General features: G+C 39.0%; 1 protein-coding gene across 3 annotated transcripts; it reads left to right on the top strand.

The window, feature by feature from the left end:
- Positions 1 to 218: 218 nt before the first annotated feature.
- LOC124383775 (nuclease EXOG, mitochondrial-like) lies at positions 219 to 25994 on the top strand. Of its 3 annotated transcripts, XR_006925279.1 has the most exons (9): positions 220 to 449; positions 1366 to 1515; positions 3845 to 3984; positions 4221 to 4297; positions 4385 to 4499; positions 13990 to 14038; positions 15468 to 15529; positions 21492 to 21695; positions 22539 to 25994. XR_006925279.1 is itself a non-coding variant. In XM_046846078.1 (8 exons), the coding sequence occupies exons 1-8, from the start codon at positions 323 to 325 to the stop codon at positions 16059 to 16061; spliced, it is 762 nt and encodes a 253-aa protein (XP_046702034.1). In that variant the 5' UTR covers positions 219 to 322; the 3' UTR covers positions 16062 to 16092. The 3 variants fall into 3 exon arrangements, 2 of the variants coding, with proteins under 2 accessions (XP_046702034.1, XP_046702032.1); XM_046846078.1 differs by lacking the exons at positions 21492 to 21695; positions 22539 to 25994 and adding an exon at positions 16020 to 16092 and having other exon boundaries at positions 219 to 449; XM_046846076.1 differs by lacking the exons at positions 13990 to 14038; positions 15468 to 15529; positions 21492 to 21695; positions 22539 to 25994 and adding an exon at positions 6488 to 7120 and having other exon boundaries at positions 221 to 449.
- Positions 25995 to 26720: the final 726 nt, after the last annotated feature.

Below are 26720 nucleotides of genomic sequence, written 5' to 3' on the forward strand. Positions count from 1 at the left end.
ATGTAAATGTGATTTTATTATACGTTTCAGAAAGCATTAAAGTCTGATTATTACATTGAAATATCATTCAATGAGTAATGCAATGTAATGTAATATAATATAAAATAATACAGTTTTCTCTAATGAAACATTTTCTGCACGTTTGATTTTTGTCCCTTCGTAGTAAAAGTATTGGCCCCCTTCTGTAGAGTAACTGATGTGTATTATGTCCTTGTGGCCACAAGATGGCGATGTGAGAGACTCTTCCTTACAACAGCGGCTGCTTTTTTAAAACCTTGAGAAAGACGCCGGAGCTAAATTTCCATTACTTTTAGGTAGAAAAATGGCCTCTGGTCGTAAATTTCTGCGATTTTTCGGTGGTTTTGTGTGTGGGGTTACTGTCAGCACTGGGGCCTGCGTGACTGCACTCAAACTCTATCTGCAGCCTGAAGGGTCGACACAGGAGCACGGTAGATAACTAGCATCTCACACACGTTTAGCTTCAGCTTCAGAGTTTTCATTTATTATTTATAACATGGTTTAGAAGTAAGTTGGGCTATTTATTATTATTAATATATATTCAAGTACGCCTTTAACAGCAGTTAAAGCAGTAGATATGGGTTTAGGCTTTGTGCGGTTGTATTGTATGCTAGCTAGCACTCACAGCTAGGTACTATAACAAGTTTGGTTCAGGACTTTTGTAGCTGCCAAAACACCAGGTCGCATATCAGATTGAATGAAATGTGCTCCAATCTCTGCCTCTGGTTAGCTAAGATTGTATGTACTTATATACTTTTTAAACTAAAGGATTATTGCAATCCCAAAAGTGCATTACATAGGGCTGAGACACTAGTCAAGTCAAGTTTATTTCTATAGCGCTTTTCACAACAGACATTGTCTCATAGCAGCTTTACAGAAATCAACAGTTAAGGTGAATGGTGTGTGTTTATCCCTGATGAGCAGCCGTGGTGATTGTGGCAAGGAAAAACTCTCTTAAATGTTATGAGGAAGGAACCTTGAGAGGAACCAGACTCAAAAGGGGAACCCATCCTCATTTGGGTGACATCAAGAGTGTGATTATAGTCTTTAAACAATACAGAACACTGGAGAGTGAGAACTAACATGAGCACTGGAGTGTGAGATTATAAGTGATGTTCTTTCTACAGTCATTGTGGTTATAAAACTAGGAGCTACTGAGCAACTCATAAAATAGCTCAACATTCCACCTTAAATCTCTTTGTTGTTGGAATAAGCACTTTTTCTGAGATGTTCCACACTACTTCATAGTGAACTACACACTAGTGCTTTTCTCGCTCTCTTGCTAATGTGAGTAAGTGTAAGTGCTTGTTTGGAAAATAAACTGTGTTTGTGTGTTTCTCTTTTTAGAGAGTGCGGCACAGAGGCTCATAAAGCTCTATGGGCTTCCTGTGGATGGCTCCGAGACCAGATATTACGCCAACCACATCTTGTCTTATGATCAGAGTCGAAGGACGCCGAGATGGGTTGCCGAACACCTGTCGAGTGAAAAACTACTCGGTACGTCGTGGCGCACCATCGCGTCTTTCCTTTTTGCTTCCTGAGCTTGACATGGACACCTCAGAGCTGTACAACATCTTTCCGATCGCCTTGAAGGCTTTGAGCAGCCAGAACAGCAGAAAACCTTATCAAACCCTATGAAATTGAGCTGTTTCTAATTGAACAAACCAACGAAAGTACAATCTTATTGAAGAAATGGCTTGTTTTTACTTATTTAGGTTTGTCGAGGTTGTTTGCTCTAAACGCGTACGGAACCGCGAGTGTCCTTATGTTAAACATGATCCATAGTGAGATCTTTTTCTTTAAGCAGCAAGTTTAGTTTATTTCCAGAGTTTCACGTGACCTACAGCTCAGGCAGATGAGAACACAGCAATCACACCCTGAGTCAGCGGAACTCGTCTGCTCTTTTATAGTGAGGTTTGAGTAGGGGTGCAAAATTCTGGGGATTTTCAAAACTGGAACATTTTGATGGGAATTAATGGAGATATATATATAAAAGAAAAAAAACTGAATTTACAAAATCGTAGGTTAGCCTATAACAGGGAACTTAAATGTAGTAAAAAATAATCTTGCAGGATCATTTTAGTAAAACAACCAGATGTAATGTAATTTCAGCTGAAGCACATTCATCACTCACATGCACACTTACTGTACTGCAGGGCTTCTGAGACCTCCCTAATACATTCCTCCATAACATACACACACTATTTCCTGTATCCTGCACACAAAATACTTCACCTACTAATAATTCACGTACATATCGCATACATTTATGTTTAAAACTTCCTTGTGTTGAGTGTCAGCTATTGTGCAACAAAACTCTAGAATTGTAAAAAAAAAAAAAAAAAAATACACTGAGCAGACATTTAGGTGAGATGATTTAAAAAAAAAAAAAAAAAAAACATCCCCCACAAACAATCTCGCCTTATTTACCTTGTTTTTTTTAGAAGTCGTCTCTTATGCTCATCAAGCATGCATTTATTTGATGGAAATTCAGAACAATAATTGGAAAGTAATAATGGATAATAATGGAAAATAGCTATTAAGAAATATCTACATTTAATTAAAAAGAAAATATATAAATAATATAAATATCAATTTAGTCAATCAAAAATGTCATTTTTAATAATCTGTATTAGTTTGCATGCATGTCGGCTTAGGACCAAACCAAATGTTTATATTTGTTTGTATATGATCCCATTTATATAAATTTCCCCCTTATTTCTTAATGCATTCCCATAAATTCCTGGTAAGTTTCCAACTTGGAATATTCCCAGATGAAGTTCCGTGGAAATCTTCTGCCACTTTGCAAACCCTATGTGTATTTTTTTTTCTTTAAACAGTAAGAAATTGATTTGACCTCGAATGAACCCAGCTGCAACAATTGATTTAGAAAGCTGCTAAACTGATCTGGAAGGTCAATTCGAGACGAAGCTAAATTGCTGCGGAAATGCAACCTGTACCAAAGAACATTAGAACGTCAGTTTCACTCAGCGTCACCCATTACACCTCACTGTTCACACACACACAGCAACAGAGCGATCGAAGAACAACGGAGCGATCAATAAGAACTGGCGGTTTTCAGGAACACGAAGAAGCGGCACGCCGCGTTCGAGAAAAGTTGAATTTTATACAAACGATGTCGCTAACTCCTAAACTTATTGTCCAAAGTGTAATGCAAGTTGCACTACACACCGATGCTTCCATTAGTAGGCACCACCCACTGGCAAATACATCCACTGCTTGTTTCCTCTTTTTTTTTCTTTTCAGATATGTAGAGATATCACCAAAGGTAGAAATATCATCCTCAGAATATGCTTGTTGAACATCAAATTCCAGATTTAGTCCGCCTTTGCTGAATAACATCCACTCTTCTGGGAAGACTTTCCACTAGATTGGAGAGTGAGGCCGTGGAGATTTGTGCACGTTTATGAGCATTAGTGAGTTCAGGTCAGACCCTAATGTTGGCTGATGTAGGTCTGGTGTGTAGTCGGAGGTTCATTGTACAGGTGTTAGTGGGATTGAGTTCAGGAATGTGTGCAGGGCATTAGAGTTTTTCCACTACAAATCTTCTCAAACCATGTCTTGATGGTTTGCTTCGTGTGTAGCTGATTGTAATTATAATGCGACATTCTGACAATTGTAAAGACATTCGGTGCAATTATGTGTGGCCTATTTAACGGTCAGGCGTCCACACACTTTTTGACGCATAATTGATTTAGTCGTGCCTCGTCTACGTCATTACTATAGCAACCACTGTGTCTTTGACAGCATTTCAAGCAAGCGAATCAAATTCTCTTTTGATTGTTCAATTGCTGTAATTTTCTAGGAAAAGCAGACAGAAAGCACTGCAAATTCAAACCAGATCCCAGTGTCCCAGAGCTGTTCACAGCACACAATGAAGATTACCTCGGCAGCGGCTGGTCTCGAGGACACATGGCACCAGCTGGCGACAATAAATTCTCAGAGGCAAGGCAACATTTATTCTCATAAACTGTTATCTCAATGATTGTGAAACGAAATCAGCCTGATCAGATTACATATATTTCCCTTACAGCCGAGCAATATTGCAGTTATAGAGTATTTAATATACAGAGGAATAAAAGCCTATTTCGAAATATTATCTTGTTCAATATTCCAAAATACAAGGCCTCATAAATGTAGCTTGCGCTTGATCATGCTTGTTTAACTTTATCTTCCAACAGCAATCCATGGCCGAGACGTTCTATCTGTCCAATATCGTCCCACAGAATTACGAAAACAACGCCGGCTTCTGGAACAGGTAACAAGCAACATCTGATTAGAGCAGGAGCAGGATAAAGCGGCGCACGTCCACGCGCTCGTAATAACCGATCTGTCTTGTTTTAAGGTTTGAGATGTATTGCAGAGAGCTGGCCGAGAGGTTTAGAGACGTGTGGGTAATTTCAGGTCCTCTTACCCTTCCGCAAGCAGGGGAGGATCAGAAGAAAAGAGTCTCTTATCAGGTACATGAACATGGTGAACTCTTTTAGAGAGAAGGTAAGCTCTTACAGGCTCCTGGGGAAAGTCAGTCAATTCCATATACTATATGTTCTGGTGATATTACACTGGCCAAAAATTCTTCTTTTTTTTTTTTTTTTTTTTTACTTAATTAATGTAAAGAACGTCTATGAATTTAAGATAAATTAGACATTATCAATGATTCTGTTACACATGCTTCATACAACAGGATAAGAGTTTTAACCAGCATTTAAACTGCTCAGTAAGTCACTGATTGGATGTCAGTGTGGTTCATATGTATGTTAGAATCATGAGTTGTGTTCATATAATGACGTATTCTATATTTAATATTACATGGCATTGTTTTGTTAATCTCTAAAATATACATCACAAATGATGCAAAAAAAAGGTTGCTATATGTACTTGTGATGTGAAGCTGCACACACAAAGCAGTCTCCTTTGTGTTATGAATATGATAAATTTATCAACCGTCGCTTTTTACATATAGAAGATTGGTAGAACGTGATCTGATTCCTGCACATGACCAGTACAATTACATGTGACAGACCCCCTTTCCAGATTTACTTACAGTTAAGGAGCCTTGCTCAAGCACTCAGTGGTTGTAAGTTGGTAATGCTGGGATTTGAGCTCTCAACTTTATGATCAGAAGGCGATTTTAAAAACTGAGTTCCCATTTCTCGCCACTAGATGTCAGCAGTACACTTGTGTATTCCCTGTGTTTCCATAGTGGCACTTCAGACATTCTACTAAAGGCATTACAGCTGTTTCTTGCCTAAAGTAATAATGTGTTTTTATCTTACACCTCGGGGTTGTAAGAACAGATCCCCCTGTTGTGTGCCAAACTTTGAGAGTGCCTATTTACAGAAACTGAATTTCCCTAAATATATACACACATATATACACACAGTATAATATGTGTGTGTGTGTGTGTGTGTGTGTGTGTGTGTGTGTGTGTGTGTGTGTGTGTAAGCCTCCAGCAAATGTCTCTGAGCAGATTGGGTGGACATGGATGTTACATGGATGTTTGATCATTTTTCTGTGGCAGTTTGCATAATAGTAACTTTTAAACACACAGATATATATACACACACACACACACACACACACACACACACACACACACACACACACACACACAACAAAATCATAAAACGTAGTGTTAAGTGATTAGATAATATATGTATTGATCCCTGTAAATAAATGCACGTGTCGCTATGTAGCACTCTGTAAGTGAAATATCACCAAAGGGAAGGTACAAAATATAAAAAGGAAGCAAGATAAAATTACAAAAGTGAGTACAAGAAGGCAGGGTGAGCAATTATTTTGTTTAATATAGTACTTTAGCTTGTTTATAGAAGTTTGTTAATGGGGACACATGATCCAGACTGTGAATGAATAAATGTACATGTAATTGTAAGAAAATAATGATCATACCTAGAAGTGACACATGGCATATAAACATTATTATTGTAACATAAGCAAAGTTTTAATCTTGAAAAGGCTGTAGAGCAGGCTGTGTGAGACACGAGCGCTCAGGAGCTCCAGCTGGCCAGGGAAAGAGTTAGCTTTCTGTTAAGGCTAAATCGACATAGACAGCTACCCCCAGGGCTAGTGTGTATCATAAATTGGCAGCGACAGGAGCCATGTTACGTTGATCTCTGCACACTCGGGCCCTAAGAGAGACCGTAGCTTAGATACGTTGCTTATTTCCCTGGTGCCTCTGTGGAATGAAGTGATTGTGCCAGTGTGGTTTCTCTCTCGCATTTGGGGAGAATGTGTAAGTTCTGATTTCCTCCAAATGCTTGCTGGATTATTATTGTTATATTAGTGTACCCATGGTAATTGATATACAGTGGACACACGTGCGGTTTAAGTGTGCAGGACTTGCTTTTTATTCTTTATCAAACATCCCTCGTTTAAGAAAAAGGCCTGATGTAATCTGTCCTTAATCTTTTACACATGACTCCAACAGCTGATTGGAAAAGATGACGTGGCCGTACCTACTCATCTCTTCAAAGTGATCCTCGTGAAGAAAGATCATTCGTCTGACGTGCTGGCTCTCGGTGCCTTCATAGTTCCGAACGCTCCAATCGGTTTCGAGCATCAGCTGAAGGAGTACCAGGTGAGCCTCACCGAGCTGGAGAAAACATCAGGCCTGACCTTTTTCCCAAAACTGGACATGAGCCAGAGTGTGAAGAACCTTTGCATGTTGGACTCCTGTGAGCTCATGGATTTTAATCGTTTCAAACTGTACATTACTGGCCGTAAAGTCAGGGGTGTGAAGTCCTTGGTGAAGTTGGAGAAGATTATGGCAGAGCTCAAAGAAGCTGGTATCTCTCCAGATGACTACTTGAATAAAGTGTATTCCGAGAAAAGACAAGAACTCTTGCAAAAGGAAAGCACAAACAAATGAGGGAAATGTCCTGTTATAACCTTGAAATTTTTTTTATGTTGCATTCTGTATCAGTGTTTATAGTCTGAGATTTTAGGAACTCCTGTTAACCATGTTTTAGATTTTATAATCAGCGCAAAACTGCAAAGAATCTAAAATATTGAAACTTGAATCATGTTCTCAGGGAATAATGATAAAAATATTAGAAAATCATTCACGTTGTGTCTTGTGTTCCATTCAGTTTTGACCGATCGCTGTTATTTTCTTCTTCTGTGGTACATCGATCAGTTGTACTGTCCAACTGCACATACTCATTGGACATGTTTAAACATGTCCCTTTGCAGTCTTTATTATATATTAGCAGCCTTTGGTGTTTTAATACTGCAGAGGAAATGCCAAAGTAGGTCAGCTGTTGAGGGTTCTGTGCTTGTGACTGAAAGCAGAACCAGCTCTCCACCCTCCCTCTTCTCCATTTAATAAAGGTGCCCAGTTTGGCTGTCATCAACAAAAAATACAAATAAATGACAAGTTCTATTTCTGTGGCTTTCAAAATATTGTTGATGCATGGGGAAAAAAATCCCTTGGAACCAGGAATGCATTAACAGAGACCATACTGTGTTGTAGCGCATACACTATAAGGCCGAAAATATATGTGCAGCAGATTACCATGCCCAGAAGAATTAAGGTTTCTTTTCACATCAATGAAGATGCTCAAACTTGTTTCAGCGTGATGATGCTGGAACAAAACAAGCTCCCTGAAAATATTCTTTGCATGGGTTAAAGAGGATGACCTGCTATAGAGTTCTGACCTCAACCCTATTAAACACTTTTGTGAAGAATTGGAATGCTGAACGCACCCCAGGCCTCCTCACCCTACATCGGTGCTCGATGATACATCAGTGGAGTTTATTATAATAGCAAAGACGGATAATAATGAGATGCTCATTAAATGTGTCTAGAGTATTTTATTTTTGTAACTATAATTAATATACACTGGTGAGGCATAACATTATGATCACCGAGCTATTGTTGTGTTGGTCCCCCTTTTTACTGCTAAAACAGTTTCATATGCTGTTAATCCACCGAGCATTAACAGCATCAACTACAGCAGTTTGAGCTACAGGAGCTCATCTGTTGGATCGGACCACACGGACCAGCCTTCGCTCCCCACCTGCATTAATGAGCCTCAGCCACCCATGACCCTATTACAGGTTCACCACTGTTCCTTTCTTGTACCACTTTTGGTAAATACTGACCACTGCAGACCAGGAACATCCCACAAGAGCTGCAGCTTTGGAGATGCTCTGATCCCCAGCTGTCTACTCATCAGAATTTGGTCCTTGTCAAACTCACTCAAATTCTTATGTTTGTCCATTTTTCCTGCTTCTAACACGTCAACTTTGAGGAAAAATTGTTTAATTGCTGCCTAATATATATCTCTTACTAACAGGTGCCATGATGACGAGATGATCAGTGTTTTTCACATCACCAGTCATAATGTTATTATTGATCAGCGTATAGTTTTATATGAACTAAATACATTTAACTAAATACGTTTAAATGAAGACAGAGGCAGTAATCCTGCTATAACTATTTTTTTCTAAAATGGTGTGTATATATATATATATATATATTAACCATTGATGCTTTCATCATACTGTCATTAAAACATCATTAAAAGTAATGTTATTTGTTTTTTTTTTAAGCAAAATGATTGTGTATGCCACATGTACATTAGCAGCTTTTGGTGGCTGTCCTGTTATTTCATTTGCATTTTCTTCTTCTTCTTCTTCTTTCGGCTGCTCCCATTAGGGGTCGCCACAGCGGATCATCCGTCTCCACACCACCCTGTCCTCTACATCTGCCTCTTTTACACCAACTACCTGCATGTCTTCCCTCACCACATCCATGAACCTCCTTTTTGGCCTTCCTCTTTTCCTCCTACCTGGTGGCTCCATCCTCAGCATTCTTCTACCAATATAATTTATGTCCCTCCTCTGCACATGACCAAACCATCTCAATCTCGCCTCCCTCACCTTGTCACCAAAACATCCTACATGCGCTGTCCCTCTAATAAACTCATTTCTAATCTTATCCATCCTCGTCACTCCCAACGAAAACCTCAACATCTTTAGCTCTGCTACCTCCAGCTCCACCTCCTGTCTTTTACTCAATGCCACTGTCTCTAAACCATACAACATCGCAGGTCTCACCACAGTCCTATAAACTTTCCCTTTCAATTTTGCAGATACCCTACTATCACAAATCACTCCTGTCACTCTTCTCCACCCACTCCACCCTGCCTGCACTCTTTTCTTCACTTCTCTAACACACTCTCCATTACTTTGCACTGTTGAACCCAGGTACCTGAATTCCTCCACCTTCTGAAGCTCTTCTCCTGCAACCGCACCACTCCACTGCCCTCCCTCTCATTCACACACATGTACTCTGTCTTACTCCTACTGAGTTTCATTCCCCTTCTCTCCAGTGCATATCTCCACCTCTCCAGGCTCTTCTCAACCTGCTCCCTACTCTCACAACAAATCACAATATCATCCGCAAACATCATAGTCCAGGAGACTCCTGTCTGACCTCGTCCGTCAACCTGTCCATCACCACTGCAAACAGGAAAGGGCTCAGGGCCGATCCTTGATGCAGTCCAACCTTCACTCTAAACCAGTCTGTCGTACCTACTGCACACTTCACTGCCGTCACACTGTCCTCATACATGTCCTGCACCACCCTTACATACTTCTCCGACACACCTGACTTCCTCATACAGTACCACAACTCCTCTCTTGGCACCCTGTCGTCGCCTTCTCTAAATCCACAAATACACAATGCAATTCCTTCTGTCCTTCTCTATACTTCTCCATCAACATTCTCAAAGCAAATATGGCATCTGTGGTGCTCTTCCTCGGCATGAAACCATACTGTTGCTCACAGATGGTCACCTCTTCTCTCAGCCTGGCTTCCACTACTCTTTCCCATAACTTCATGGTGTGACTGATCAACTTAATACCCCTGTAGTTACTGCAGGTCTGCACATCTCCTTTATGCTTAAAGATCGGTACCAGCACACTCTTTCTCCATTCCTCAGGCATCTTCTCACCTTCCAAAATCCTGTTAAACAATCTGGTCAAAACCCCACTGCCATCTCTCCTAAACATCTCCACGCTTCCACCGGTATGTCATCTGGTCCAACCGACTTTCCACTCTTCATCCTCTTAATCGCTGCTCTCACTTCCTCCTTACTAATCTTATCTACATCCTGCTTCACCATCTCCACATCATCCAACCTTCTCTCTCTCTGATTTTCCTCATTCATCAGCTGCTCAAAATACTCCCTCCACCTTCTCAACACACTCTCCTCACTAGTCAACACATTTCCCTCTCCATCCTTTACTGCTCTAACTTGCAGTACATCCTTTCCAGCTCGGTCCCTCTGCCTGGCCAATCGGTACAAATCCTTTTCTCCTTCCTTAGTGTCCAACCTCTCATACAGCTCCTCATATGCCTTTTCCTTGGCTTTCGCCACATCCCTCTTAACCTGCTGCCGCATCTCCTTGTACTCCTGCCTACTTTTCTCATCACTCTGTCTATCCCACTTCTGTTTTGCCAACCTCTTTCTCCTTATGCTCTCCTGCACTTCCTCATTCCACCACCACGTCTCCTTGTCTTCCTTTCTATTTCCAGATGTCACACCAAGTACTTTTCTAGCTGCCTCCCTCATCACTCCTGCAGTAGTTGCCCAATCATCCAACACCTCCTTAACACCACTGAGCCTCTCTCTGACCTCTTCCCTGAACCTCACACTACACTCTTCCTCCTTCAGTTTCCACCATCTTATTCTTCTTTCAGTCCTCACTCTCCTCCTCTTCATCCTCGCCTCCAAAACCATCCTACAGACCACCATCCTATGCTGTCTAGCTACACTGTCCCCTGCCAACACCTTACAGTCGCCAATCTCCTTCAGGTTGCATCTCCTGCATAGCACATAGTCCACCTGTGTGCACCTTCCTCCACTCTTATCGTCACCCTATGATCCTCCTTCTTTTTAAAATAAGTGTTCACCACTGCCATTTCCATCCTTTTAGCAAAATCTACCACCATCTGCCCTTCCACATTCCTCTCCTTAAAACCATACCTACCCATCACCTCCTCATCACCTCTGTTCCCTTCACCCACATGCCCATTAAAGTCCGCCCCAATCACTAACCGTTCTTTCCTAGGTACACCATCTACCACTTCATCTAATTCACTCCAGAATCTTTCCTTCTCCTCCATCTCACAGCCAACTTGTGGAGCATAGGCACTGATGACATTTATCATCATCCTTCAACTTCCACCTTCACGATCATCACCCTATCAGAAACTCTCTTCACCTCCACTACACTCTTACTGTACTCTTCCTTCAGAATCACCCCTACACCATTTCTCTTTCCATCCACACCATGATAAAACAGTTTAAACCCACCTCCAATGTTCCTGGCCTTACTCCCTTTCCACTTGGTCTCCTGAACACACAACATATCTACCTTTCTCCTCTCCATCATATCAGCTACCTCTCTCCCTTTACCCGTCATAGTACCAACATTTAAAGTACCAACCCGAAACTCCACTCTCCTACACTGCTCCTTTCCCTGCCGTCTCTGTAGACGTCTTCCTCCTCTCCTTCTCCTCCTTCGGCCAACAGTAGCCCAATTTCCACCGGTACCCTGTCGGCTAACGATACCTGTGGCGGTCGTTGTTAACCCGGGCCTCGACCGATCCGGTATGAAATTCTCATTTGTGATCCGCATATTTGATTTGGCACGTGTTTTACGCTGGATGCCCTTCCTAACGCAACCCTCCCCATTTACCCGGGCTTGGGACCGGCACTAAGAATGCACTGGCTTGTGCCTCCCTAATGGCTGGGTTATTTCATTTGCATTTTCAACAAGAGAAAATCATTAAAGTGCCCTGGACTGACCAATTGTGAGTTTAAATTCTAAGATTGCCAGAAAGCCACTTTTGGGTTATTGAACTGCTCCAGTGGGAATGTACAATGGCTGACCTTGTGCTCTGAGTCACTGGTTGGGATAGGGTAAAAAAAAAAAAAGAAAGAAAAATGCTCCTTTGGGAATGACTGAACTTAAGAAGTACAATAGCAACAAAACCCTGTGTTGTGGAGATGTCTCCTTTGACCTGGCATCTTTAAGGTTCTGTACTGTGGCTCAATAAGGTCACAACTATATATATTGTATGCATGGCACAGACATATGACCTATAGCCCTACCACTGTGTACCTGACAGAGGTCATGTGTCAATTTTATGTTTATTTTTGCTTCATTCAAGATAGACCTGTATGCAATGTTTTTGGAAACCGGCTATTTTACAGTTGTAAATCGTAGACGAGGGTCCAGAGATGTTGGATTGTGTCATTAAAGGGTGTATTATTTAAAAGACCTGCCATTTTACTTTCGTCTTTTATTGCATATGCACTTTTCTCTTGATTTGAGATGTGGTGACTTTAATGCAAACAATTCTACACGGGAAAGTATTTTTTAAGCACCTTTTAGTCTTTCAAGTTCTATATCCCTTTTGCTCTATATTTTAATTGCACACTTTTTTGGTGCAAAAACCGAACAAGTGCTACACATCTATTTAGTTTGAATTTGCTTTGCATATTTTAAAAGATGTTTTAACTTAGAAACACATGTATCATTCCTGCATTACACAAATTAAATAAGTTGACATGCTAACCTCAGGCATTTGTTAAGCTGTCACACAGAGAGAGAACTACAGTTGCCATGATTACGGTGTACTATTTTCCAGGTTTCTCCTGTGATTTCTCCACTGGCTGTGCTGCCTCAGCATGTTTTAGCTCTGAGACAGTGATCAAGCACTGAGCAATTTTTTTTGCAAGCAAGTCACATTCAGAAGTTTCTTTGCCAACATTGCAACTTCTGCAAGAAATTCTTTTCTCCTCTGAAAAATATTTGTAAGAAACTAAATAAGTCACCTTTCTATAGCACAGCTGTTATAAATAATTTTGTCAAATGTACCATTGCATCCACGATATAAATGTCAAAGCTCGCTGTTCTACTTCGACTCTGTGACTCTCTCTGACTGATAATGAGCATCGTGTCTCAGAGGAAGCATTCTAAAGTCACCGATGGGCTTTCGGCAGATGTTCAGTTCACCAGGTGCGTATTCATCTAACGCTATAAATCAAGGAAGGATGAAATACCTGATGATGAGGCTGCTTGGTTAAAGTGTATCTTGCTTAGAACTAGGCATATGCACAAAAAGAAAGTCACAAGAAAATGTTGATATGATAAGGCTTTTTTTTTTTTTTTTTTACACTGTTGGAAAGACAGAGGTGTGAATAGCGGTGCACAGTGTGCCTCTAGGCAGTGATCAAGGACTGAGCATTTTTTTTCTTTTTTTTTCCTTCCAAGCAGGTCGCAAGTTTGCAAACATTGCAATTTTTGCAAGATATGTTGTTTTTCTCTCCCATGACATCTTTTTTTAAAGCATTGTCTTTCTCTTTCTGTGGTTTACCTATGGAAATACACAACACTGTAAACTAAATTTAAGTTATATATTTCAACTGTTTACTGCATTAATTATTACATTTATGATGATTACATTTACATGATTTGAATGACTTAAGTAATAATAATATAGACAAATTGTCAAATTCACATATGCAATGGTGGGTGGTGGAAAGTGTCACTGAGTCTTGTTTTTCTCAGAATCAAACAAAAATAATGCACGTCTATCTATTATCTAATGACTATGGACATCCTTTCAGTTTTTAATCACAATGTATGTGCATTTTTTTTATATTATAATGGCATAGGTTCATCAACACAATAGGGACTTTTTTTTTGGTTTTTATTATTATATATTTTTAAGAAATCTATCATAAATAAATTGTGTATTTAATCCCACATCATATCAGCAAGGAATTTTAGGCAAACTGTGACTGAACAGCCTTGCGTTTATTTTACATGCATGCATCTGCTCACAGCGATAAGCCATAACATTAAAACTGCTGAGAGGTGAAGTGAATAACATTGATTATCTCATTACAGGCAGCAAGTCAACAGTCACTTCTCAAAGTTGATGTAGCAGGCAAAATGGGTAAGAATCTGAGTGACTTTGACAAGGGCCAAATTGTGGTGACCAAAATCTAAGGTGCTCCTGGTATGCAGTAGATAGTACCTAGCAAAAGCGGTCTAAGAAAGGACAATTGGTGCACCTCTGATGGGGTCATGCCTTCCCAAGGCTCATTGTGATGAGGAAAGGTCCGATCCCACAGAAGAGCTACTGTAACTTTTTTGTGAACACCTTGCTGAAACGATTAGTACTAGCTATGTTAGAAAGTGTGTGTTTATGGGCCTACCTAGTTTCAGACCATGCTGACCCCTGTTCACTGCTAACAATGTCTATGATGGGCATGTGAGCATCCGAAGAGGACTATTGGATCACATTTTCTTTTTGTTGCTTGGAAGGCTGAGGGTATGCGCATTGCCCTACCCAGGAAGAGATTAAGTCAGCAGGGGCAGTGTGATGCTCTGGGCTTTGTTCTGCTGTGAAACCTTGGGTCCTGCCATTAACATGGACATTCACCCCTACCTAAGCATTGTTTCAGACCAAATACAAACCTTCATTACAACAGCATTCCCTAATGATATTCATCTCTTTTGGCAAGATAATGCTTCCTCCAAACAAAAACAAAATGTCCGGGAATGTTCTATAGAACATGACATTAGGTTCAGGATGTAGATTTTGGATGTAGCTGTTTTCCAAATTCTTTACATCTCAGTCTGATGAAGCATCGGTGGGATCTGCTGGCAAACAAGTTGAATCATTGGTGGCCCCATTTCACAACTTATCGCACTTAAAGGAACTTTTGCTAACATCTTTCTGACATATTAAAGCACATTTTCAGAGGTCTTGCAGAGTCCATGCTTTGATGGATTAGAGTTGTTTCGGCTAAGTATAATGGGGCTGAGCCCACAGCCTTAAATCAGCGATACCTCCAACTGTGCACAGATGCAACAACCCCAGGTTTAATTTTGGTACCTGTACATACTGTACACACGCACAGTTCCTACTGGGTAAAATTCCAACACTATATCCGTCTTCTCTGACACTGGTTCTGTTTTTTTTTTTTTTCTTGTCTGAATCTATCTCTGAACTGTCACAGCTCTCATCCAGCATCCAGTCAATGTCATGCTAACCGTCACTGCTCACATGCTAACTAGCATTTTTTAAGAATGAAAACAACGTATGTTCAAAATAAAAATGTACGAGGTTAAAATTCTAATTACTTGCATTGTGAGACTACAAGTTTCTATCTATGATTGAAAAAGTTTGTTAAAAGAATTTCTCATTATTGTCTATCATAAGATCACTGTTTACAGTTTGAATAATGAGAGTTGATTACTGTTTTGAAATAAATAAATATTTCTGTTCCAATAAAATGTGTTTAGAAAGATATATATTATAAATTGATGCACATGATAGTGTTAATCATATTCCTAAATGTTATCTGATTACTTTGCAGTTTGGTTTCAAGGCGAGGATACTATCTGTCCACCTGTACGTAGATGTGCTGATGTGGAACAGGTGCGTGTTCCAAACCTGGCTGTAATTAGCAGCCATGTCCTTGCACATTCTCCCAGCTCAAAACAACAAGCTAGGCAACCGTTGTCCTTTCCAAAGACAGCGCAATTAGTCAGGTAGCTTCCTTATATTTTGGATGACGCTGTTAGACTTTTCAGTTAAGGCGTCTTTTGTGGTTTCGAAAACATTTTTATATATGTTGAAAATACCTTTAAACTGTTTCATAGTTTGTTTTACAGTGACAAAAGTTCTATATTCATGACTCTGACTCTGACTGAAATAGACGAAAAAAACCCAGACATTTTTTTACTATGATATTCTTTAAGAACAAATAATGATTAAACTGCCTTTAAATTTTGTCTTTTTTATTATTTGCATTTTAACTTTTTTCTCTGAGCTTTAACCCCTGTTTTGCAGTTGATACTGAAGGGATGCTGTTGTCTTTTTCCATTTCGTAATTGGAGATTTAAACCTCATTGCATCTCGTCATTAGTGTTCATCTGAATTCAGGGACTCAATGTCACGCACCTTTTGACACTGACTGGAAATCCAAAGCTTAAATACAGGCAAGAGAATATACACGTTCCGTCTTGTCATGCAAAGTATAATATAAAAGTGCAGGCTGAACCTTTCTTTACACTGCACTAATAATCAGACAGTATTTTTTTTAAATCCTGTTAGATCCAGCAGATGGAGATAGAGCTACCTTAACCATTCACTGTGGGTTAGTGGCTTTACTGAAACACACAGAACATGCTCTTTTATTTTTCTATAATGCTTGTAGCTAGATTAATAAAAGGAATAAAGTAATTTTAATATAGTAAAACATTCAGCCGTTAAGAAATAAGTAACCACAGTGCATAATACATTGTAAAATACCATGCCTGGGACACTATTATATCTTTATGAAGAATGTGTTTTTATAATGAAATATAAGATTATTAACTATATTTCTATATACTTCTTTAAGATATAGAATAAGAACAGTTTGTGCCAGAAGAGAACTGTTTCTTGCTTAACATTTTTTAAATGTAATGTAATGAAAAAAAAATCTATCTATCTATCTATCTATCTATCTATCTATCTATCTATCTATCTATCTATCTATCTATCTATCTATCTATCTATCTATCTATCTATCTATCTATCTATCTATTTTATCTGTCTGTATGTTTGTCTTCCATCTCCATCCTTTTCAAGTAGAGGCTACAGCAAAACCCATCCGAACTGTATTATACTAAAGCAAACACGCAATACTTGGTGTAAACTTTGTGCGAGTGGCGCCGAATTGTTGACATTTGTTAAGATTTTATTTTCCACTGTAATTTCCTCCTGCAATGAGACATGGTAGTAAACTGCATCGGTCATGATGTTTTGCTTTTGATCGACTTTATGAAGAGTCTGCTCACAGAGCGTGGGGTGAGAATCCCAGAGCCGTCCCTTCACAAGCTGCCTTGATGAATTAGTGCAAGTTTACCATCCTACAAGACATGAGATGGAAAAAAAGGCTGATTACTTCAGGCATCCTCAGGGACAGTTTTGCATCCTCTAAGGAACTTGCTTTGATGTGACTGAGAAAGAGGAAGTGCGTGCATTCTCTTGTCTGATTGGCTTTTGTTGCTTGTTATTGCTCTGCCTGAGCCTCCTCTGAGACAGGACTGTTGGTCTTCATCATTGTTTTTTTTTTTTTAGTTTGGTGGAAGTCATGTGAGTTAAACTACAGATATATAGACACATAAAAAGGTTTTGCAGGTTTCCTACAATATATACATATTCATATATATATATATATATATATATATATATATATATATATATATATATATATATATATATAAAATATATTTTTGAATGCTACAAATACAAACAACTTGTTTCAGAACTATTAGATAAAGTTTTGTGCAGGTGCTGCAGTCAGGAAGACTTTAATTATTTAAAGGGACGGTGTGGTGCATGGTCATGGCATTGGACTCATATTAAATTCCAAAAAGTATAGCTACTTTTGTTATGTTACATTTTTATTGCACTAATGTGGAGTGTAGGAAGCCATTTGGGAATTAGACTTTTTTTCTCAGGACATGGTCTCTCGGGGCCTATCCCCATTTTCCCTATCTTTGGCTTTGGTCCTTGTATACTTTTGTGAGTTATATGTTAAACTTGTAGTATCCAGTTTTTTTTTTTTTTTTTAACCACCAAGACCAAAAGGGGCCTCAATATATTGTGCTGTCAATTACAAAGTTCACTGAGATACTCACAAGTATTCTTTCGTTTTTCTTTCCCGCCTCCATTACAAACGTTGTTTTTAAACCTCACCTTGATAAATTGGTCGCTGTTTTAAAATCAGATGTGTAATTTATCAAAATGAAAAAAAAAAACTAAAGCAAAAAAGAATTGTGGTTTGTGGGAGGAGATGTAATGCATCCGGTTGATAAGACTGTCTTAGCTTAAGAATCCAGACATGGTCAGTAATGACAGTTAATGTATAGATATAGTTTATAGAGTCAGAGCCGTAGTTAATGGAACGTTTGGGGAAAAAACTTGCTCTAAAAAATTGGAGAGGAATCTAACTTGTAACTGAAATAAAGTTTAATATAAATATTAGCATGTTTCAAATGTAATATTAATAATATAATATAAAATAATATAATGTAAATAGAAATTGGCACCTCTGCGTGATTACCACTGCAAAAGCAAGATTTGATCATCATTTAACTGTTTTTGTTTGGATTTGCACATGTAGGTGTTTGTGTGGATGTGCTGTATTATTGTCCTCATGGGAAATTCAGTCATGACCTAGTTGTAGTTTCTTGGCAAATGTAACCACAGGATGACACCTCTGCTAACTAAACAATGTTTTTTTTCTTGAAATAATCTTTCTTTTTCTGTCCAAACCCCTTTGAATATTTGTTGCCATAAATCTTTAACCTTGGGGTAAAAAAAAAGCACTCCCCAACTCTTGCACAGAGGTTTATTAGAGTTCTGGTGGGTTGAAATTCTTTTAGGTATTTTTGTAAGACTATTATGTGGGATATGGGAATTTCAAGTCATATAGTTAGTTGTTTGGTGTTGCTTGATTTATGAAGGAAAACACTCTTTTATCTAATTTGAATAAATGCGTCCCTTTATCTTTATTTTCTTTCGATACATTTACTGTAATTAAACATTACATTTCTTTTGTTTACTGTGGAAATTAAGCAAATGAATCAAAAGGCTTTCTTTAATAGCCCTAAAAAAGACAGACATCAAATAAACACCATCTTTACCAATTGTGCCAAACGTTTTGTAGTCACCAAAGCGAGGCATTTATGTCTAGACCCATGATAGGAGTGTCCAGGTAATGTAAATGATAAGAACATGTGCATAGCCTGCATAGTGTCTGCTATAAATGTTACTATCAAACGCAAAAAAAAGCTTAAGCAACATGATCTTACACTTGAAAATGAGTTAGAATTATCTTTTAACTGTCATTTGCTGTATTACTATGAGATCGGGAAGTAATTAATTAAAATAATTATCATCACAACTTTATGAATGAAAAATGTATATTAATTTAAGAAGAAATTATTTAATTTGAATCATACAGCTGAAATAGACTGGTACTGAAGATTAGATTTGATTTAGATTCGATTCTGATCAAATAAAAAAGACAAAATGTATTGACTTGTACCACCTGACGTTCTCTTAGGTATAAGGATGTCACGGAAAGGCTTTAAAAAGCCAAACTTTCATTTCTTAAACGCAGATGTTGTTGAGGGAGTAACACAAAAGTTGTCCCTGTCTTTATCTAGGACATTTGTGAAAAATGAAAGGCAAACTCGCCATTCCTTAAATTATTTTGCTGTGCGCACACTTTTTAACTCACAACAATTGTTTGATCTATTGTTCTCTTTACCTGCGTAATCTCGTGAAGTCATGAGCATTATTTGTTACTTAAAAAAAACTCCGAAGCAGCAGACTGTATTTTGCACCGGCTTGAAAACAAATGAGAAAGTAAGTAATTGAGATCTATCAGTGTGAAAAAGGTTATAAAGTCATTTCTAAAATTTTGGGACTCCAGCGAACCACAGTAAGAGCCATTATTCACAAATGGCAAGAACATGGAACAGTGGAGAACCTTTCCAGGAGTCGACCAACAAAAATTACCCCAAGAGCACAGCGACGACTCATCAGAAAGGTCACAAAAGACCCCACAACAACATTCAAAGAACTGCAGGCCTCACTTGCCTCAGTTAAGGTCAGTGTTCATGACTCCACCATAAGAAAGAGACTGGGCAAATATGGTCTGCAAGACGAAAACTGCTGCTGAGCAAAATGAACATAAAGCCTCGTCTCAGTTTTGCCAGAAAACATCTTGATGATCCCCAAGACTTTTGGGAAAATACTCTGTTGACTGACGAGACAAAAGTAGAACTTTTTGGAAGGTGTGTGTCCCATTACGTCTGGCGTAAAAGTAACACCGCATTTCAGAAAAAGAACATCAGACCAACAGTAAAATATGGTGGTGGTAGTGTGATGGTCTGGGGCTGTTTTGCTGCTTCAGGACCTGGAAGACGCTGTGATTTATGAAACCATGAATTCTGCTGTTTACCAAAAAATCCTGAAGGAGAAAATCCGGCCATCTGTTCGTGACCTCAAGCTGAAGCGAACTTGGGTTCTGCTGCGGGACAATGATCCAAAACACACCAGCAAGTCCACATCTAAATGGCTAAAGAAAAACAAAAAGAAGACTTTGGAGTGGCCTATTCAAATTCCTGACCTGAATCCTATTGAGATGCTGTGGCATGACCTTAAAAAGGCGGTTCATGCTTAAAAACCCTCCAATGTGGCTGAATTACAACAATTCTGCATATATGAGTGAACCAAAATTCCTCCACAGCGCTGTAACAGACTCACTGCAAGTTTTTACAAACGCTTGGTTGCAGTTTTGCTGCGAAGGGTGGTCCAACCAGTTATTAGGTTTGGGGGCAAACACTTTTTCACACAGGGACATGTAGTTTTGGATTTTTTTCCCCCTCAATAATAAAAAACCTTCATTTACAAACTGCATGTTGTGTCTACTTGTGTTATATTTTTACTAATATTTAATATTAGTTTTTTAGTCTTGGTTTGTCTGTGCCCACGGTAGACTCTTGGATGGCAGGAAAGAAACCTCAAGGTATTTAACGAGTGCTTTGGTTTTCCATAAGCTTGGCCATTTAACCCTGTTTGGATATTCTTCTCCGACCTCTCAATTCAATTGCAGAACTCTTACTCACTGCTGATGTTTTTTGCAGCATTACGTGTAAACTTTAGAGACTGTTGTGTCTAGAAATTTCAGGAGTTTTTTTAAACACTGAAACCAGGCTACCTGGCATGCACCACAGTTACTGAAATACATTTTGGTACAGGGCTTTCGGTTGAGGGCACGTGTACCGAATGCAATCCTTTTTTACATTTGGATCATTAAAATCTGAGTTCCCCCACGGAACGGTTTTTTCTCTGCCTCGCATTCTAAGCGCAGCGTTACTGTTTTTTTTTTTTTTTTTTTGTTTTTTTCTTCAACTTGAAAACTAACAACAATGCCAGGGGTATAAAAAAGAAATTAGAGTTAGCGCAGTGTCACTGTGGCTGCTCACTCTGTACCAGAAATATGATTTGCATTGCGTTGTAACTCACATTTAAGATAAATACCACTATTACAACTTAAGCTTGTTTTGTTTTGTATTTTACACCTGGAATTTTGTGCACCATGGCACAAGCCAAATGTGTTTTCTAAGCACCACTATATCTTCCCAAGCTTACCAATTCTCAATCATTTTAAAGAAAAATCTTTTTATTTTTACAGTTTACATAATGTATCTTAAGAGCCATAGTCCAAATAATTCCAAAGGGTTCATAAAATTTTCTCACCAAGTTTTGTGTGTGTGTGTGTGTGTGTGTGTGTGTGTGTGTGTGTGTGTGTGTGTGTGTGTGTGTGTGTGTACAGTTGGAGTGAAACAGGATGGCTTGCCTCTTGAGGGTGGGGTCACTGCTCTCTACTGAGAGAACACGCTTATTCTCCAGCAGCGTCCAGGGAGCTCATCAGGACTTTGCTGTCATAGTAACCCCATACAGCAAACCACACACTCCTGGGCCCACATTTATCTGCTTACAAACAGCTAGGAATGGAAAGGGCTAGAAAATGAGCCAGGTTAACAGAGAAAAAAAAAAATTAAGCAATAGGAAGTATCTGTCTACTTATTTTGCATTACCAACACTCCTGACCCCACTGCTGCTGATACTGGCTGGTACTTTTTTATATTCCTATACCTCTAAGAAGTACTTGTGCTGAAACACTGGTTTGTTCTTAGTGCATTAGGGTTGTGCACAGTTATAATCAACCCCAGGCAAAACCCAGAGTGCCAAGCATGCTACCTCTGAGACTTCTTCTCATTGAGTGCTTGCCAAATGACATCATCAGTATAATGCTCATAGTAGGAAGTGGGTACTAGCCATGCACATGATTAGAAGGTAAGCATATTTGTATTTGAAGTGGGAATGGAATGATGTAATGCCACTCGCTGTGAGATCTCGTTATATTGTACAGTGTATATACGGCAGTGTCCTTTAAGTGGCAGACTGGTTCAACATGGCTTTCACAAAGTAAAGGTCATTGCAGACTATTCATTTTTTTTTTTTTTTTTTAAGCATAGATATGAGTATTATTAAGCAGAATTTGTTGAACACTTTGTGGTGCTAGTGACCATTTTATTTTAAACTATATGGTAGTAAGTGGAGTAAAGAAAAAAACAAAAGCCCCCCCCCCCCGAAAAAAAACAACAGAAAGACCAATGGTGGTAAAATGCTTTAATTTAATATGTAAAGTCAATTCATACAATTAATTCCAAATAATATAGATACGAATGTGATTTTTTTATTTCACGTGCTTAAATTGCCAAAAAAGAATAATGAGGATAATTGGTGGAATATCTAAAAGCTCATAATGGTGAGAGCCGCACAGTAGCTGACGCAGACTTCTTGTTCACATTTGCAGAAACCAAATCTCTGGAGGCTCAGACTGACCTGACAAGCTTACCAAGGTTCTCTAAGGAGTCATACAAGTGCAGCGTTGACACTCAGGGAAGTGTGTGTGTGTGTGTGTGTGTGTGTGTGTGTGTGTGTGTGTGTGTGTGTGTGTGTGTGTGTGTGTGTGTCTTGATACAAATACCACACGTGTGCTCACAGTCCTTTTAGGCGACTTTCCTGAGGAGACAAGTGCTGACATGTGAGACAGTCCTCACACAGATTTACTCATTGTTTGGCCAGGCTTTAACTACTGTGGGATTTGGTTGTTACATGTTTTGCCAGACACACTGACTTGAGTAACACTTATGCAATATGGCCATGTGCTGTATTTGGAGTCTTGCTTTGTCTCCTGTATCCATATTTTGTTCTATGGTATGTGGGTATGTTTCAGGTTTCCTGTTGGACCTTATTGTATCATGTCACGATCCCGAATAATATAATCAACATTTTTGGTTCAGCAGTGTGCCTCACATACATTATCAAAACTTAGAACACAACTATAGACATATTCAACTGATAGATATTTATGTTGTAGTTATGTATTAGCAACATAATAACCGGTAATAGACATCCTGTGCATATAAATACAAGATAGCATGGTTGACAAACCACTTGACCACTAAACCGTTTCTCAAGAATACTCCTCTTGAATATCAACAAATGGATTAATTTTTCTTAATGCATGCATCTCTAAAATGAGTGCAAACCACTTTTCTTTGCAGGAAAAAACTTTCTGGAGAAATCGATTAGTGGCATCACTACAGCAAACCTGTCCCAAAATGGCAATTCCCTTGTGCACAAAACAAGATCCATTAAGACATGGTTTGCTAAGATTGATGTAGAAGAACCCGAGCCCTAGCCCTGACCTTAATCCCACTCATCAACTTCAGGAATGAACTGGAATGCTGACAGCACACCAGGCTTCCTCACTTGACATCACGGCCTGACCTCACTAACACACTTTTGACTGACCGAGTACAAATTCCCACAGCCACGCTCTAAAAAAACAAATGGAAAATCTTTGCTGAAGAATGGTGGCTATTTTGTGTGCGACCTTATTTTTTTGTTTTCCTAGAAGAACTCTCATGGTATGTTTGGAATTTTTCCAGTCTTGAAGATTTCAGTTCATTTTGTATTTCTGTATGTTCTTAAAACGATCTACATATTAATATCCATTTACATTTACATCTACGCCATTTTGCAGACGTCCTTATCAAGAGCGACGTCCACAAGTGCTTTGAGTCTCTATCAATTAATAAATCAATACTGGTTCGCTAGATTACAAGCTTAAGATACCGTCAGCCTACAACTCGGAGGATTATTATTATTATTTTATAAACAAAGAAAAAACAATACAAATCCTTGATTTGTGATTGACCAAGAATTTTGCTTAAATCTTATTACATCAAGTATTTATGATTTCTGAATTAATGGCACCGCAATTTATTGCACGATTTCATAGCAACAGCAAACACAACTCGCAACAAATGTATTAATACATTTAGATTGTTTCCTTATTGTGCTTTTTACTAAATATACTAATATCGCACACCGAAAGTACCTTGTGATTTTGAAGTATAAATAACGACTGGTATTATTATCCCGAGTCATCACAGAGCGCCTTCAATACCAATTCCGTGAGTCAGACTTCATTTTGAATATATGCTTAAAGCAAGCCAAGATCTTAATTGGGAATTGTCATGTAGTTTAGTTATGCCCTACCAAATATTCCGTCTTGCTAGCTCACACTGCCACTCACTCTTTCAAACACCCACACAGTTGTTATTTAGGAGGACCAAGCCTCTTCTGTTAACCTCTGCTGCCATATAAAATGATTTTAAATTGACTGTGTGTGTGCGTGGGTGTGTGGGTGTGTGTGTGTTCTAAGTAAAATGATAGTCCCAGTTGTGTAGCTTTGACAAGGAGAAAGCTGACAGCACACGGTGTATTGTGAGTGTTCACGTTTAGCCTTCTGTAGCTAAGGTTAAACTTAGCACTGTAAATATTTTTTGTGTACCCTGTAGGTTTCCTGGTGCTCACTAGGCTTTAATTATACTACCGAACATACAGTAATACACACTCAATGGCCAAAGGTTTGTGGACACCTGATAATCCCAACCATGTGCTTTTAGAACATTACCATTCCAGATTCACCTCTTATCCTATTTTTTATAACCTCCATTCTCCTGGGAAGTTTTTCCACTGGCGTGGCTGTGTTGAGTAGTGATCATTCATTAAGAAGAGCATCAGTTAATTAAGGAGGCATGAAGGTTGGATGAGGAGGTCTGGGGTGCAGTCAGATCCTAAAACTGTTCAGATGGATTGGGGTCAAGTCAAGTTTAATTCTATAGCGCTTTTCACATTGTCTCTAAACAGCTTTCCAGAATTTTAAAATTAGGGTAAGGGTGAGGGCTGTGTGCTGGTCACATGAGCGCTTTTTCTCCAAACTTCACCACTACGTTTTCATGATGTTTTTTTTTTTTTTTGTGCACAATGGCATTGTCACGCTCTTTCCATTTCTTTTCCAGTGGATGAAACCTGAAATTTTGGAATGCAAAAACATTCTATACAGTTGTTTCAACAGTCAAGTGAAAAAACACAATTTTTATTTTGCTTGTCTCAACCTTCAGTGCCACCAAAATTGGATTTGCACCTGATGCCAGTCAGTAGAGCAGGGTTTGTTGTTGTTTTTTAATCAGAGATCACCCAGAAGTGCAGTGTGCGGAAATAATCCTTCAGTCTACTGCTCTTCAGTTGCCATTAATATTATTAAATATTCAGTAGTGTTGCAGAACTGAGTGAATACTTCGTTGCATTAAGTTATATTAAGTAATCAATCAAAAAGCTTGCTGCTTATAGTAAAAGCTTTTGATTGAGTAAACGGTTAACACAGAAAAGGTTACCGATGTAGCGCCTTCGTTTATGGACAACCACACACCACATTGTGTCCCTGCAGACATGCAGTATGAAGTACATTGGAGTTATTTTCAACCATTTTGTCTATAAAGGCCTTTTGCTTAAGTGCTGGGAATGCTACAGCATTTCAGCAAGATTGTGGAGGTCACAGTGATGACCTTTACTATGGAAGTTATAAAATGCACTGAATTAAACTAATGGCTTAATGGCTGTGATTTGATGCTATATGTTGATTTTCTTCTGAAACAGGAAGGAAGGGTGAGATTGTTTCGAAAAGCTTGGCTGCAACTGATTGTGCCAGATGCTACACTAGAGAAAGGCCTGCCTTCAGAAGTGGGACATGTTCTGTATGGCCAAAAGCATGTTGGAACCTGACCATCACACCCATGTGTAGTATTCTGCCATGCAGTTGGAAGCACACAATCAATAGAATGTCTGTGTATGCATAACATTACAATTGTTACAAATTACAAATTGTTACACATTACAAATACAAGTCCCAAAGCTGGTCAAGCATGACATTGCCTCTGTGCACAGAGTGAGCTTTATAAAGACAAGGAAGGAGTGAAAGAACTCTAGTGTCCTGCACAAAACCATGACCTGAGACCTTTGGGGTGAACTGGAACAACGACTGCACTTAAGCGCACCAATTGCTTGTGTAGGTGAGTGAGTGCATATGTGCATATGGAGATGACGGTCAGGTGTCTATATAATGTTGGGCATTAAGTGTTTTTGTGAGGATTCATTTGGATGGTCATGAAAAAAATGGGAATATCTTGATTGCCCCCCAGAATAAAGGGGTATCTAGAGTAAACGGGGTGGTGCATGTTAATAAGTACTTTATCCTGCACACCCTGTGGTCTGTTTTAGGGTCTTATGCTTGAGGAATGTAAAACGTGACCTCATGGAAAAAGAAGTCTCTAGATTGAAACTGATGAATAAGGGCTTGTAGGGTAACTGTCTTCCAGTTCAACACAATGTCAGCATGCGCTCAGTTAATGTGACAACTGTCTCTGCCTTTACAGAGAGCAGAGACCTGCAGGCAGGCAGATGAACCAGCTCTTCATTTCTATTAGTACTATAAGAAGAACAATATGATCTAAAACTTTCCATATGTGTTGCATATTTTGTTGTCATATGTGCTGTGTTATTGTGGTTGGTATATGAAATACCAGTGTTGTGCAGGTGTTGTGTAATAGAATGTAGGGTGTTTAATGGGATAAAAGAGACATGC

Source organism: Silurus meridionalis, chromosome 4 (genome assembly GCF_014805685.1).
Source record: "Silurus meridionalis isolate SWU-2019-XX chromosome 4, ASM1480568v1, whole genome shotgun sequence".
NCBI lineage: Eukaryota > Metazoa > Chordata > Actinopteri > Siluriformes > Siluridae > Silurus > Silurus meridionalis.